Consider the following 13,522-nt stretch of genomic DNA (forward strand, 5'->3'; position numbering starts at 1 on the left):
TGAGAGTACTTGATTGGAGCAGGGCCGCCATCTGCTGGGAAGTACAGGGAACTGCATCTGAAAGTCACACAGAGGCAGAGGGGAAACAAAATCTGTTATAATTGGGCAGAATGGACACAACGGTGGGGGCTATACGGGGGGGGGGGGGGGGGTGTTATAGTAAGGAAAACAGAAAGGGCCCATTTGCATTAGCCAAGTGGCAGAGACAGTTGGTGTGGTTTGTAATACTTCCTGCTTCTGGGCTGCTCTCCTTCCAATGGCGAGATGGAGAAATAGGCGGTGACTGATACAATTACAGATTTCTATATGTCACACTTATTTTAGGGCCACGGGCATAACTATAGGGGGAAACAGGGGGCCCAGAAATGCCAGGAGAGAAAGGTCATGGGTCAGGTGACATGAGTGCAGGTGACTTCAGCGCCAGCCTTCTTCTGCCTTTCCTATTAAAGGAACAGTAACACCAAAAAATGAAATAGCTTTAAAGTAATAAAAATATAATGCACTGTTGCCCTGCCCTGGTAAAACTGGTGTGTTTGCTACAGTAACACTACTATAATTTATATAATAAGCTGCTGTGTAGCCCCGGGGGCAGCCATTCAAGCTGGAAAAAGGAGAAAAGGCACAGGTTACATAGCAGATAACAGATAAGCTCTGTAGAATACAATAGTGTTTTATCTGTTATCTGCTATGTGCCTGTGCCTTTTCTCCTTTGAATGGCTGCCTCCATGGCTACATAGCAGCTTATTTATATAAATTATAGTAGACTTTCTGAAGTAAACACTCAACTTTTACCAGTGCAGGCAGCAGCACATTATATTTTAGTTACTTTTATACACTTTCATTTTTTGGTGTTACTGTTCCTTTAAATGTACAGAAGTAACTTGCCCCACTAAGAACCTCCCACAAGGTAAATTAATGTAGTCCCTCCCCCCAAAACCTACCCAGGTACAGAGCTCTGATTCTCTGTACTTCCTGCTCCTGGGCTGCTCTCTTTCCCATGGTCAGACAGGAACCCCCCCGGGTAAGTGAATCCAATCTCCCCCCAGTACTTACCCAGGTACAGAGCTCTGATTCTCTGTACTTCCTGCTCCTGGGCTGCTCTCTTTCCCATGGTCAGGCAGGAACCTCCCCCTGGGTAAGTGAATCCAATCTCCCCCCAGTACTTACCCAGGTACAGAGCTCTGATTCTCTGTACTTCCTGCTCCTGGGCTGCTCTCTTTCCCATGGTCAGGCAGGAACCTCCCCCTGGGTAAGTGAATCCAATCTCCCCCAGTACTTACCCAGGTACAGAGCTCTGATTCTCTGTACTTCCTGCTCCTGGGCTGCTCTCTTTCCCATGGTCAGACAGGAACCTCCCCCCGGGTAAGTGAATCCAATCTCCCCCAGTACTTACCCAGGTACAGAGCTCTGATTCTCTGTACTTCCTGCTCCTGGGCTGCTCTCTTTCCCATGGTCAGACAGGAACCCCCCCCCTGGGTAAGTGAATCCAATCTCCCCCCAGTACTTACCCAGGTACAGAGCTCTGATTCTCTGTACTTCCTGCTCCTGGGCTGCTCTCTTTCCCATGGTCAGGCAGGAACCCCCCCCGGGTAAGTGAATCCAATCTCCCCCCAGTACTTACCCAGGTACAGAGCTCTGATTCTCTGTACTTCCTGCTCCTGGGCTGCTCTCTTTCCCATGGTCAGGCAGGAACCCCCCCTGGGTAAGTGAATCCAATCTCCCCCCAGTACTTACCCAGGTACAGAGCTCTGATTCTCTGTACTTCCTGCTCCTGGGCTGCTCTCTTTCCCATGGTCAGGCAGGAACCTCCCCCTGGGTAAGTGAATCCAATCTCCCCCCAGTACTTACCCAGGTACAGAGCTCTGATTCTCTGTACTTCCTGCTCCTGGGCTGTTCTCTTTCCCATGGTCAGACAGGAACCCCCCCCCCAGGTAAGTGAATCCAATCTCCCCCCCCCAGTACTTACCCAGGTACAGACCTGGAAATACAGAGAATCAGAGCTCTGTACCTGGGTAAGTACTGGGGGGAGATTGGATTCACTTACCCAGGGGGAGGTTCCTGCCTGACCATGGGAAAGAGAACAGCCCAGGAGCAGGAACCCTTTATAACTTGTCAATAAATTGCCTCCATAGATGTTCCACACACACAGATCTAGCTGTGATTTATACTTTATACTATAAGAAACCCGCTCAGAACATTTCTCTTCTTTTCCAGTGACTTTTCCCGCATGCCCCTCGGAGCAACTGGGAGAAGGAGTGGGAATGGGAGGACGAGCTTTCCTTCAGCCCGGCGTGGCGCTCCAGCAGGTAGAGGGTTAAAGCCATTAGATGCCTTTAGATTAGCCCGCTAAACATTAATTACCAAGGAGTAATAGAAAAGGTATAATTTGCACAGATAGCACAAAACTTTGACCCCGCTACTTGAAGCATATATAGAGCGTGCCCGCCTCACTCTGCCCTGCACTTGGGCCGCCCCATCCACTCTGCCAGGTAAGCCCCGGGGTACAAACTGCCCTCCTCTCTCTGCTTTCTGGTTCTGACTCCTGAAACAATGGAGTCATTCTAAATAGACATGAAGGCTACTTACCCTTTAGATTAGAGAGAGACATGCAAGGTGGTCTGTCTGTGACGGGCGAGACTGCCGCTCTCTAGGCACTGCAGCTACAGGAGCTGATTGGTTACCTGCTGAGGGAGGAAGATATTACATAGAATTTAGTATGTTATAGAATGGCCTTTTCCTAGCAACTTTTCAATTGGTCTTCATTATTTATTTCTTATAGTTTCTTATAGTTTTTTTTATCTATTTGCTTTTTTCTTCCAATCAGCTTTCAAATGGGGGTCACTGACCCCGGCAGCCAAACCCTATTGCTCTGTGAGGCTCCAGTTTTATTGTTATTATTCCTTTTTATTACTTACCTTTTTATTGAGACCCTCCTCTATTCATATATCAGTCTCTCAATCAAACCACTCTGTAGTTGCTAAGGTAATTTGAGCCTTAGCAACAGAATAACTGACCCCGGCAGCCAAAACCTATTGCTCTGTGAGGCTCCAGTTTTATTGTTATTATTCCTTTTTATTACCTACCTTTTTATTGAGGCCCTCCTCTATTCATATTCCTGTCTCTCTCTTTCAAACCTCTGCCTGGTTGCTAGGTTATATTGGACCCTAGCAACTAGAAAGCTGCTGAAATTCCAAACTGGAGAGCTGCTGAACAAAACCTAGATTCATTTCTCAGGGAACCTGGCACATCGGACCCGCTTGGACCCAGTGCCTTTCTGGGTTTCTACAGATCCCATTGTCAGTGTGGCCCCATCTCTTTCTCTTTTTAAATCTGCCCCCCGTTTATTTCTGATTAAGACCAGCCGACTCCCGGAAGGTCCCACCGCACCATCTCCAACATGCCGTTCACGTCCAACAACAACTTGCCGGTGCCACTATCGGAAATCAAACTAAGCATCGATGAGGCACAAAAGTCCCCCGAGAAGGAACTGCCGGCAGGTAAGTGCCCCGAAATGGGGGGTTGTTATCCTTGCGGGGTATTTGTAGGGGTTGTCATGGCGGCCTTTGTGCCCCGGGTAAAAACTGCTAGTGCTTCCATCAGTCTCCCAGTTAGTGTAGCCTCTTAATATCCAGGGTACAGGGCCGGGCACTATAACCCAATATTATAGGTAGGAAAATAGAGGGAATGGAGAAGGGAAAGGCCAGGGGATCAGAGGAGTGAACCATCTTGACCAGGATCGGATTGGGCCGGGGGGACACTGGGAAAAAACCTGGAGGTCCCTGACTGCCCCAGACCCGCTCCCCTTCAGGTCACTGCCACATTGGCGATTACATGGGCGATGGTGTGAGGGGGGCGCTACCATACTAATAGTGACTGTCTGTGGCACCTTACAGCCCCCCTGGCATTCCCAGTACCCAGAGGCACAAACAGCCCCCCCCCAGCCCAATAAATAGTGAGTGTCTGTGGCACCTTACAGCCCCCCCGGTATTCCCAGTACCCAGAGGCACAAACAGCCCCCCCAGCCCAATAAATAGTGACTGTCTGTGGCACCTTACAGCCCCCCTGGCATTCCCAGTACCCAGAGGCACAAACACCCCCCCAGCCCAATAAATAGTGACTGTCTGTGGCACCTTACAGCCCCCCTGGCATTCCCAGTACCCAGAGGCACAAACAGCCCCCCCAGCCCAATAAATAGTGACTGTCTGTGGCACCTTACAGCCCCCCTGGCATTCCCAGTACCCAGAGGCACAAACAGCCCCCCCAGCCCAATAAATAGTGACTGTCTGTGGCACCTTACAGCCCCCCCGGCATTCCCAGTACCCAGAGGCACAAACAGCCCCCCCAGCCCAATAAATAGTGACTGTCTGTGGCACCTTACAGCCCCCCCCCGACATTCCCAGTACCCAGTGGCACAAACAGCACCCCCCAGCCCAATAAATAGTGACTGTCTATGGCACCTTACAGCCCCCCTGGCATTCCCAGTACCCAGAGGCACAAACAGCCCCCCCCAGCCCAATAAATAGTGACTGTCTATGGCACCTTACAGCCCCCCTGGAATTCCCAGTACCCAGAGGCACAAACAGCCCCCCCCTGCCCAATAAATAGTGACTGTCTGTGGCACCTTACAGCCCCCCCTGGTATTTGCCAGAACCCAGAGATTGCCAGTCTGGGTGGGAATTCGCCTCCATTTTACGCCCAGGGAATCCCGCGCTAATGAGTCTGATTATCGCACCACAGGGCAATAAGGAGTACTGATTGCCAGTTGGGTTTGGATATGATACCGGCGGTGTCGGGAAGCACTCCCTGTGCCCTGAGGGGATAAAAGCTGATAAACCCTGTGCTGCTGGCAGGGAAAGGACTCCTTATTGCAGTTAATGATAGGGAGGAATAATTGTGCAATTAATGGAACCCGGTGCATACGGTTACTCTCTAATAAGGGAGTTTGGTGGCCAACAAGTCATATCAATGACTTACTCCCGTCCCAACAGAATCCCCTTTAGATAAATCTGTTCTTTTTTTTCCTCAGTTTCCAATGCTGCCTCGACCACAGATTTACTCCACCATGATGATCTCGCCATTGAGGATCCATGGGCCCTACCGGAACTGGAGGGGTCCGGCCCCTCATGGAAAGGTACGATGAGCACTGGGGGGGATAATAAGCCTGTAGCTGCTGTATAGGAAAAGTATTCTTGCCTGCGTTATTCAATGTGGGGAAGGAAGAACCCAAATTAATCCCTAATTAAGATCCTTAATTAAACTCTTTCCCTTCGCAGAGTTGAATACAAAGCAGAGAATCAAGCGAGTCGTTATGGGAATAGTAAAAGGCTGTCTTCTCCTGGGCTTCCTCTACTTCTTCGTCTGCTCCTTGGATGTACTGAGCTCTGCCTTCCAGCTGGTGGGAAGTAAGTCCATTATGTTCTCCTCTACGGGCCACACTAAGGTGCCATGAAATTAAACAACCACCTACCCCCTACATAAATGATGGCTCAATGCTTAAAGAGTAAGGCAAATTGGAATAAAATTTACAGTACTTGCCCAGGTACAGAGCTCTGATTCTCTGTACTTCCTGCTCCTGGGCTGCTCTCTTTCCCATGGTCAGACAGGAACCTCCCCCTGGGTAAGTGAATCCAATCTCCCCCCAGTACTTACCCAGGTACAGAGCTCTGATTCTCTCTACACTTCCTGAGCTGTTCTCTTTCCCATGATCATGAAAGGTGCAGAGCTTGGTTTTGACAAGAGTGCCTTCTAATGGTCAAAACTTTTTCCATCACTGACCTCAACTTGTAGAATGTTCTTCCAGTCAATGAACACAAATTGTTACTTTTTTCCTTGACTTCCCACTTTATCTGCCTTTTTTTCTTTCTTTCCACAGGTAAACTGACAGGTGATATATTCAGTGATAACGAAATCCTGGCCAATCCTATCGCTGGACTTGTTATTGGGGTGTTGGTTACAGTCTTGGTGCAGAGCTCCAGCACATCCTCTTCCATCATTGTCAGCATGGTATCATCTGGATGTAAGTAAATGGATTGTGTTATTCTTTTCATTGGAGGAAGGTTTCATTAGGGCAGGATCAGTAAGGATCCTGAAGGATGAGTAAGTTGCTGTGGTTCCTACCCATTTGGGATGCTTTTGGTAGGTAGGTAGGTACTATAGAATCCATTTGAGCAGATGGGACTTCCCCATAGTTCAGAATGTGGAAGGAAATTCCATTTAGGCTCCTTCAGATGTCAGTGGAGCAGAGATGTATTTGGTCAGAAGAAGACTTGGAGAACACTTAGGCATATCATTATTATAGAATGCCCCCAATAATTGAGGGGGGTTGTCTTGTAATAGCTCACTAATGAAGATAGAGACAGAAGGTAGTTAGCTCCAACAAAGAAAATTGTATGATTAGTACTCTGGAAGGTCCTTATCAGAGCAGGGCCATGAAGGTCCTCAGTAGGGTCATGAATAAGCAGGTGTAGGTATGTGTACCCTTTATTTTGGTGAGGGTTTGAGAGAGGATCCTGGGCTCCCATGGGAAGGAACTATTCTGGAGGTGATTGTTCTGGCAAAGAAAGAATAGAATGATGGAGGACATCTGGGATGGAGATGGTGAGATGTGGACACCCGGAGGTGGAGGACTAGGCAGGGTGGCCACAAGTGTGAAGAGAAGGAAAAGGGGGACTATCACTAGGAATAAAGGGGGGGGGAGATATTTCATTGTGGATTAAGCCTCAACATGAATGGGAGAGTAGATGTATGTTTGGACCCTAATATCTTCTCTGCTTGTTGTGCTCTAGTGCTGAACGTGAAAGCTTCCATCCCCATCATAATGGGCGTAAATGTTGGCACATCTGTCACCAGTACCTTGGTATCCCTGGCGCAATCTGGAAACCGAAATGAGTTTCGCCGGTGAGTTCTACACTTCGACTCTTGGAGGCTTCGCTCTTGGCTTATTTTATATACTATTCACCCAATCCCAAGAGATGTATGTGTGTGTGTGGGGGGGGGGGGGTTGAAGGCAAAAGGGATGTGAAGTAAAAGTTTTTTGGAGCTCTGGGCACTACATTGAGCTCCAATGCAGTGTTTTACATGAAAATCAGTGTGATGGGACCACTCATGGCACCAATACCAGATGCCCTCACCAGTGGCATAAGTAGATGTCTTCAGGGTCTACTTCCTCTATAGTTACGCTCCTGGCCCCGACTGAAGACTGGGCCTATAATTATATGAAGCCACTCATCCTCTTTACCCTCCAAGTACATAAAATCTGGGTTTCCTTGCTTTTAGGGCATTTGGCGGTTCTGCTGTACATGGCATTTTTAACTGGATGACGGTCATAGTGTTGCTGCCCGTTGAGCTTGGCACTGGATATCTCTACCACATCTCTAAAGCCATCATCAACAGTTTCAACATCAATGCAGGGGGACAAGCCCCCGATATCTTAAAAGTCATTACGGAGCCCTTCACTCATCTGATTATACGGGTGCGTATTGCCGGTGCGTGACTTCTAACCGCCACCTAATCTGCCTGTGTCCCATATTTCCAGCCACTTATTTGTCCTTTGTGTCCCTAGCTGGACAGTTCGGTCATTTCCGGAAATGCCATTGGAGATCCTGAGACAAAAAATAAGAGCCTGATCAAGCACTGGTGCGTGACGGAGTCCAACACGGTGAGTATTTCAAAGGAACAGAGCACCCATAACGCACAATTACATATATCTAATGCAGCCAATGAACAAAGAGAGTGACAGATTCTCTGGATCGTTCTAGGTCACCCAAAATGTCTCCGTGTCCAACATGACCGAGTGCAACATATTTCAGTGCTTCGAAACAGAGAACGGAACGTTCCGGGAAATGAACATCACTATAAAGGAAAACATTGATAAATGTAAGAGCCACAGTGGGGGTTCGGGAAATGCTGTCCTTCTATATCTGATGACAGTGAGTAAGAAGGAAAGGAAGATTTTAGAGTTCCTCAGTGTGGATTGATGGCAGCCAATCAGCACTGAGGTTTCATCAGCTTAGTTCAAGTTAGACACTGAAAGCAAATATCTTATTGGCTGCTATGGGTTACTGATGTTCAGGGCTGTGCATGGCTGACGGCGGTCTCTTTCTACAAACAGGCACGCACATTTTCGTTAACACCAACCTCTCTGACATGGCCGTCGGCTTCATTCTACTGACGGCCTCCCTGTTGGTCCTGTGCGCATGTCTCATCCTCATCGTCAAATTGCTAAACTCTGTCCTGAAGGGGCAGATTGCTCAGGCAATTAAGAAGATCATCAATGCAGGTAAGGGGACTGTGATGGTGGCCACGCTTGGCTCATAGGCAATTAAGCCCAAGACTTCTGGAATAATGGAGCACAATCCAACTGATAAACAGACGTGGAGAAGAACTGACTTTCGCTATATTGGCTCAAAAGTCAGAACCAGGGAACAGGGATAATCAAACATAGCTTTCCATAGCGATTACATTTACCCATAACTTCCACACCACTGAAATGTTGTAACCCATGTATAGTGGGAAGCTGCTTAGCATTGCATTTTCTTCCATGAAATGGAAATTCCCTTATCTTTATACCTAGAAAAGCTCCGAGATAATAATTGCACCTGGATTGCAGCACAATACTGCTCATCATTCTGTCACTTCAGAGCTGACATTTAGACCTGCAGAGACAGCAATAACTGTTTCCTATATATATATTTTCCCTTATCAATTGTAATATTATGTCACGATAAGGGGAAAAAAAACCTTTGGCCCTTTTAATTTAGAATCAAACCATTTTAACTGTGCCGCTATCTTAGCATTAGCTAAGGGTGCCGGTACCCAAGATATAAGCATTAATATATCCATTTTATCTTTCCCTACATAGTATAGTATGAGGTTACAGCTTACCGTATGCCCATAGCATTCCTTCTCTGTATATTTGTATTTATACATATGGGTAGGGGGTGCCATAGTGTTTCCCTTAGACAGTACAGTATGGGGGTACAGCTTATTGTGTGCCCAGAGCATTCCTTTTCTGTATATTTGTATTTATACATATGGGTAGGGGGTGCCATAGTGTTTCCCTTAGACAGTACAGTATGGGGGTACAGCTTATTGTGTGCCCAGAGCATTCTTTTTCTGTATTTTTGTATTTATACATATGGGTAGGGGGTGCCATAGTGTTTCCCTTAGACAGTACAGTATGGGGGTACAGCTTATTTTGCGCCCAGAACATTCCTTCTCTGTATATTTGTATTTATACATATGGGTAGGAGGTGCCATAGTGTTTCCCTTAGACAGTACAGTATGGGGGTACAGCTTACTGTGTGCCCAGAACATTCCTTCTCTGTATATTTGTATTTATACATATGGGTAGGAGGTGCCATAGTGTTTCCCTTAGACAGTACAGTATGAAGGTACAGCTTATTGTGTGCCCAGAGCATTCCCTCTCTGTATATTTGTATTTATACATATGGGTAGGAGGTGCCATAGTGTTTCCCTTAGACAGTACAGAATGGGGGGTACAGCTAATTGTGTGCCCAGAACATTCCTTCTGTCTATATTTGTAGATATACACATGAGAAGAAGGTGCCATATTGTTACTTATTTCTCTGTTATGTGGATAACCCAACTGGAATTGGGATCATGGCCTCTGGGTTTGAGGGGAAACAAGCGAACAGTGCATTAGAACCAGAGAGGGATGTTTGACTCATTTTGATCTGTGTCCCCATACAGATTTTCCGTTCCCGTTTACATGGCTAAGTGGATATCTGGCCATTATTGTTGGTGCGGTAATGACCTTTGTGGTGCAAAGTAGCTCTGTGTTCACTGCTGCGATCGTTCCATTGATCGGTGAGTACTTTACTGTTTTGCTCTAAAAAGACATCAGTCGCTCTCAGCACTTATTGATATACAAGGATTTGTACTTCCTGCTTCTGGGCTGCTCTCTTTCCCATGGTCAGAGTCTACCACATCGATATCTGGCATACAATTGTCCAGGTGTTGATCAGGTGGGTCGGACTTTCCTATTGGATCAGGGACCACATTGGCTCATTGATTTGGTCCTCACTCTAACGGCTCCTATTCCCATCATCGTAATTTGATCGTTTGGCCCTAGGGCCAATCTCCCAGATTAGTTGGGCATATAGGGAGACATATTAATGTGTAAGTCCACCTTACCATTTATGGTTTCATCTGATAATGTTTCACTTACCTTTCTACCAGAAGCAAGACCATATTTAATCCATAAATCTCTGTTGCACCACCCTGGGGTGGGGATGGTCAGATATCTGGAATGTAATAAGATTTAATTTCTGTAGACGATAAGAACAACTGCCTTGTAGATCATTAACTGTCAGACGAAAAGTTAATGATAGTCTTCAGACGAAAAGTTAATGATAGTCTCACTCATAACTGATAATTAATCACTTACTATATGGACTGGGGCTCATTTATGATTTTTTAGGAGCAGCACTAGCACTTTACGTAAAGTATTTGCACCTTGTACTGAGGCCCAGCAAACACAGGAGTGCCCTCGGGCATTGCACCCACCGATGGAACATTTTGTGTTCGTACAAGTGAAATGATTGGCTGTATGGTGCCCCAATGTGTCACTGGTGAATCTGAACCCCCGAGTTGTATAGTTACACCAAAACCTCTAGGTATTTTTTAAAAATGTTTTTTTGGTTTTTTTTTACAGGCGTGGGGGTCATTAGCATGGAGAGAGCCTACCCGTTGTTCCTGGGGTCCAACATTGGTACCACCACCACCGCAGTGTTGGCGGCTCTAGCCAGTCCTGCCGATGCCCTCAGCAATTCCGTGCAGGTACAGTGCCTCCAAATGAGCTGTCTATAGACTGAACTGACCCTATCGGGAGTAAGTGGTAGCCAATAAGAACAGGGTACTCATCAGTGTGAGATGTCCATGTACTAAAAGCATTCCCGTCTCAGAACAGCTGGGGTTTTAGGTTTCAGGCAATTCTTTTCAGCTTGATACTAATGCCCATTTGTCCATCCCAGGTTGCCTTCATCCACCTGTTCTTCAACCTCACGGGATTGGTTCTCTGGTACGTCGTACCATTCCTGCGCCTCCCCATTCCTGTAGCCAAGATATTCGGAGACATCACAGCCAAATACCGCTGGTTTGCTGTCCTCTATCTTCTCCTCAGTTTCCTCATCATACCGCTGGCAATCTTCGGCCTTTCTATGGCTGGCTGGATTGTGTTGGCTGCTGTCGGAGGTCCCATCCTCTTTGTGGTCATTGTGGTCATCATTGTGAATGTTCTGCAGAAGAAGGTCCCCAAGTGCTTGCCGCCATTCCTGAGAGACTGGGGCTTCTTGCCGACCTGGATGCACTCCCTGGCCCCTCTGGACAGATTATTTAGCTCTGTCTGCGGCTGCTGTTGCAAAAAGTGTAACAAGAGCGAGGAAGAGAAGCCAAAGGAGCAACTCCCTGCAGACCTGTCGTTGGGTGACATGCACTGCTATGACAATCCTGATTTTGTTCAGTCACAGAGTCTATGAGGGCGACACCAGTCACCTACATGGAGGACTAACCAATGAACTGCTTTTCCCACCAACACCAACTCCCCACCCAAAACTATTTATGTATTTTTGTACAGTTTTTTTTTAACATGACAATAACGTGCTGCATAAAGCCATAGCCTTAAAGAGATAGAGGATGAGCTGGTTTTGGCTAAATAATTTCACTTATTATGATAGTGTCCATGTGGGTGAAAGCTGGGCCCATTAGCATTAAGCCCATTGCAACCTCCTCTGGGTAAGCAACATCGCCCCCCTCAGTACTCATACAGATATACAGCTCCAAATCTCTGTTCTTCCAGCTGCTTGACAGGCGGGTCGGGCAGTGGTGTTGGGTTTGGTCATTTCTATACAGCGAGGGACTAGTGGGGCTTGAACAGTCAAATATTTGTTATGGTGCTTGTGTCCTGCTGAAACAAGATGGAGGAATGGGCAATATCATTTATCAAATCTCCCACCTGTCATCCATTGGCTGGGAGTGGGCATCACTTGGCATAAGGCTGTGGAATGGGCAGAAAGTATCAACAAGTAGGCAAAATATGCATCTTAGTAAACCAAGGATTTCCAACCAGTAGCAACAAAGGCTTCACTACCAGCTTGAAAGGGGTATTCAGATCCTGCCTTTGGGTACTGGAGTCCAAGTAGGATGTCCAAACTTGTTATTATCCTACCTGTATGGGCTTGTGGTCCTCCTTACGTCCTGCTGATTGGCTGCTCTATTCCCTGTGGTTGTGACGTAAAGGACACATGGAATATTTTCCACCGAAGACCAGAGAACGAAGCTGGACATCTCTGTAATTATAAAAAAGCTCCACTGGGCAACCATACACTGTTCTCTCTGGTCCTCAGACATCAACGTCCTCCTGTTTGAACACTGGGAAGAGAGCAGCCCAGATGCCAGTAGTGGAAGTCGTATGGGTTTATCTGTAGCTCAGGTGGGTCGTCTCGGAATGTGATTCCAGGCAGGATGGAGAGGAGCTCTAGCCAGTGGCTATTTTACAGAGGAAAACTTACCGTTTTACAAAGATGGTGCTAGGGTTTTTTTTTGCCCCTTTTATACCCCCCAACAACTGATAATGAGATTTCTGTTCAGGGCTAAGCGACTCACAGCGACTTGTATGGGCGTATGGGAGAAGCTCCGCCCCATGGTAATATAAGAGCATATATAATAAATCACATATAGGTATTTCACCTGCAAACACATGCTTCTGCCCCCAAACATAAGAGGAAATCATAGCAGTGAGCTGCAGACGACAGGGTTTTAGCCGTGCCCTTTATCCTTGGGGAAGATCCTGTCACGTTTGGTTCTTTTGCTTACAGCGCCTGTGAAATAAATGGCACAATATGACTGCATTAAAGGAAATTTAAAGCTACAGTGTTGTTGTTGTCTATTTAAGGGTTAACCATGTGGTCCTTCCCTCCAGTGGGAGGTTTTGGGGTGTTATTTTTGTTTCACTGCCCCCCGGTTTAGTAAAAAAGGGAACAGGCTGCTTCAGGGTTATATTGTTGCCCCCACAGCCAGTCAGTATCCGGAGGGAATGATAAGAATGTCCAGCACTGGCGGCTGATAAACCAAAGCACCTTTGTACCCATTATATTCCGGGCATCTTGTGCGATTCCCTGGCGATGGGTTGTGCAACTGAATTGATTTCCCCTTCCACTGTATATCTTCATTTTATTGCAGGATTCCCCACTTGCCAAAAGATATGGCAATGAGCTATCCCCATCTCTGGGCTCAATACTAAACAAAAATCTAAATGATTAAAGAAACAGCAAATATTGAAAAATGAAGACCAGTTGCCTCAATTTTTTATCAATTGCCCAACTGTCTCAGATTAGCACTCTCCACATCATAGTAAAAGTTAATTTAAAGGTACTAGATACTTTGTCAGTGCTGTCCAACTGGCGGCCCACGACCACCCCTCTGTGTAGCCCCCCACCTGTCTGGCTGCTTTGATGGCTTACCTTTGTGTAAGCTTTAAATGGTATCAGTACTGAGATTAACT

The 13,522-nt window shown here is 46.8% G+C and overlaps 1 protein-coding gene across 1 annotated transcript; it reads left to right on the forward strand.

Moving 5' to 3' along the window:
* The first annotated feature begins 2,403 nt into the window (after positions 1 to 2,403).
* slc34a3 (solute carrier family 34 (type II sodium/phosphate cotransporter), member 3) lies at positions 2,404 to 12,889 on the forward strand. Its single transcript, XM_002940728.4, has 13 exons — positions 2,404 to 2,489; positions 3,357 to 3,497; positions 5,027 to 5,131; positions 5,274 to 5,402; positions 5,873 to 6,016; positions 6,786 to 6,897; positions 7,276 to 7,471; positions 7,562 to 7,657; positions 7,758 to 7,875; positions 8,111 to 8,278; positions 9,712 to 9,828; positions 10,676 to 10,800; positions 10,995 to 12,889. The coding sequence occupies exons 2-13, from the start codon at positions 3,398 to 3,400 to the stop codon at positions 11,496 to 11,498; spliced, it is 1,914 nt and encodes a 637-aa protein (XP_002940774.1). The 5' UTR covers positions 2,404 to 2,489; positions 3,357 to 3,397; the 3' UTR covers positions 11,499 to 12,889.
* The last annotated feature ends 633 nt before the right edge of the window (positions 12,890 to 13,522 follow it).

This window comes from Xenopus tropicalis, chromosome 8 (genome assembly GCF_000004195.4).
Source record: "Xenopus tropicalis strain Nigerian chromosome 8, UCB_Xtro_10.0, whole genome shotgun sequence".
NCBI lineage: Eukaryota > Metazoa > Chordata > Amphibia > Anura > Pipidae > Xenopus > Xenopus tropicalis.

Excerpts from the sequence above, each read along its gene's own strand:
- slc34a3 (XM_002940728.4), top strand. The coding sequence starts at position 3,398 with ATGCCGTTCACGTCCAACAACAACTTGCCGGTGCCACTATCGGAAATC. Across the intron at positions 3,498-5,026 it reads CGAGAAGGAACTGCCGGCAG|TTTCCAATGCTGCCTCGACC; the intron begins GTAAGTGCCCCG and ends TTTTTTCCTCAG. Across the intron at positions 7,472-7,561 it reads TCACTCATCTGATTATACGG|CTGGACAGTTCGGTCATTTC; the intron begins GTGCGTATTGCC and ends TTGTGTCCCTAG.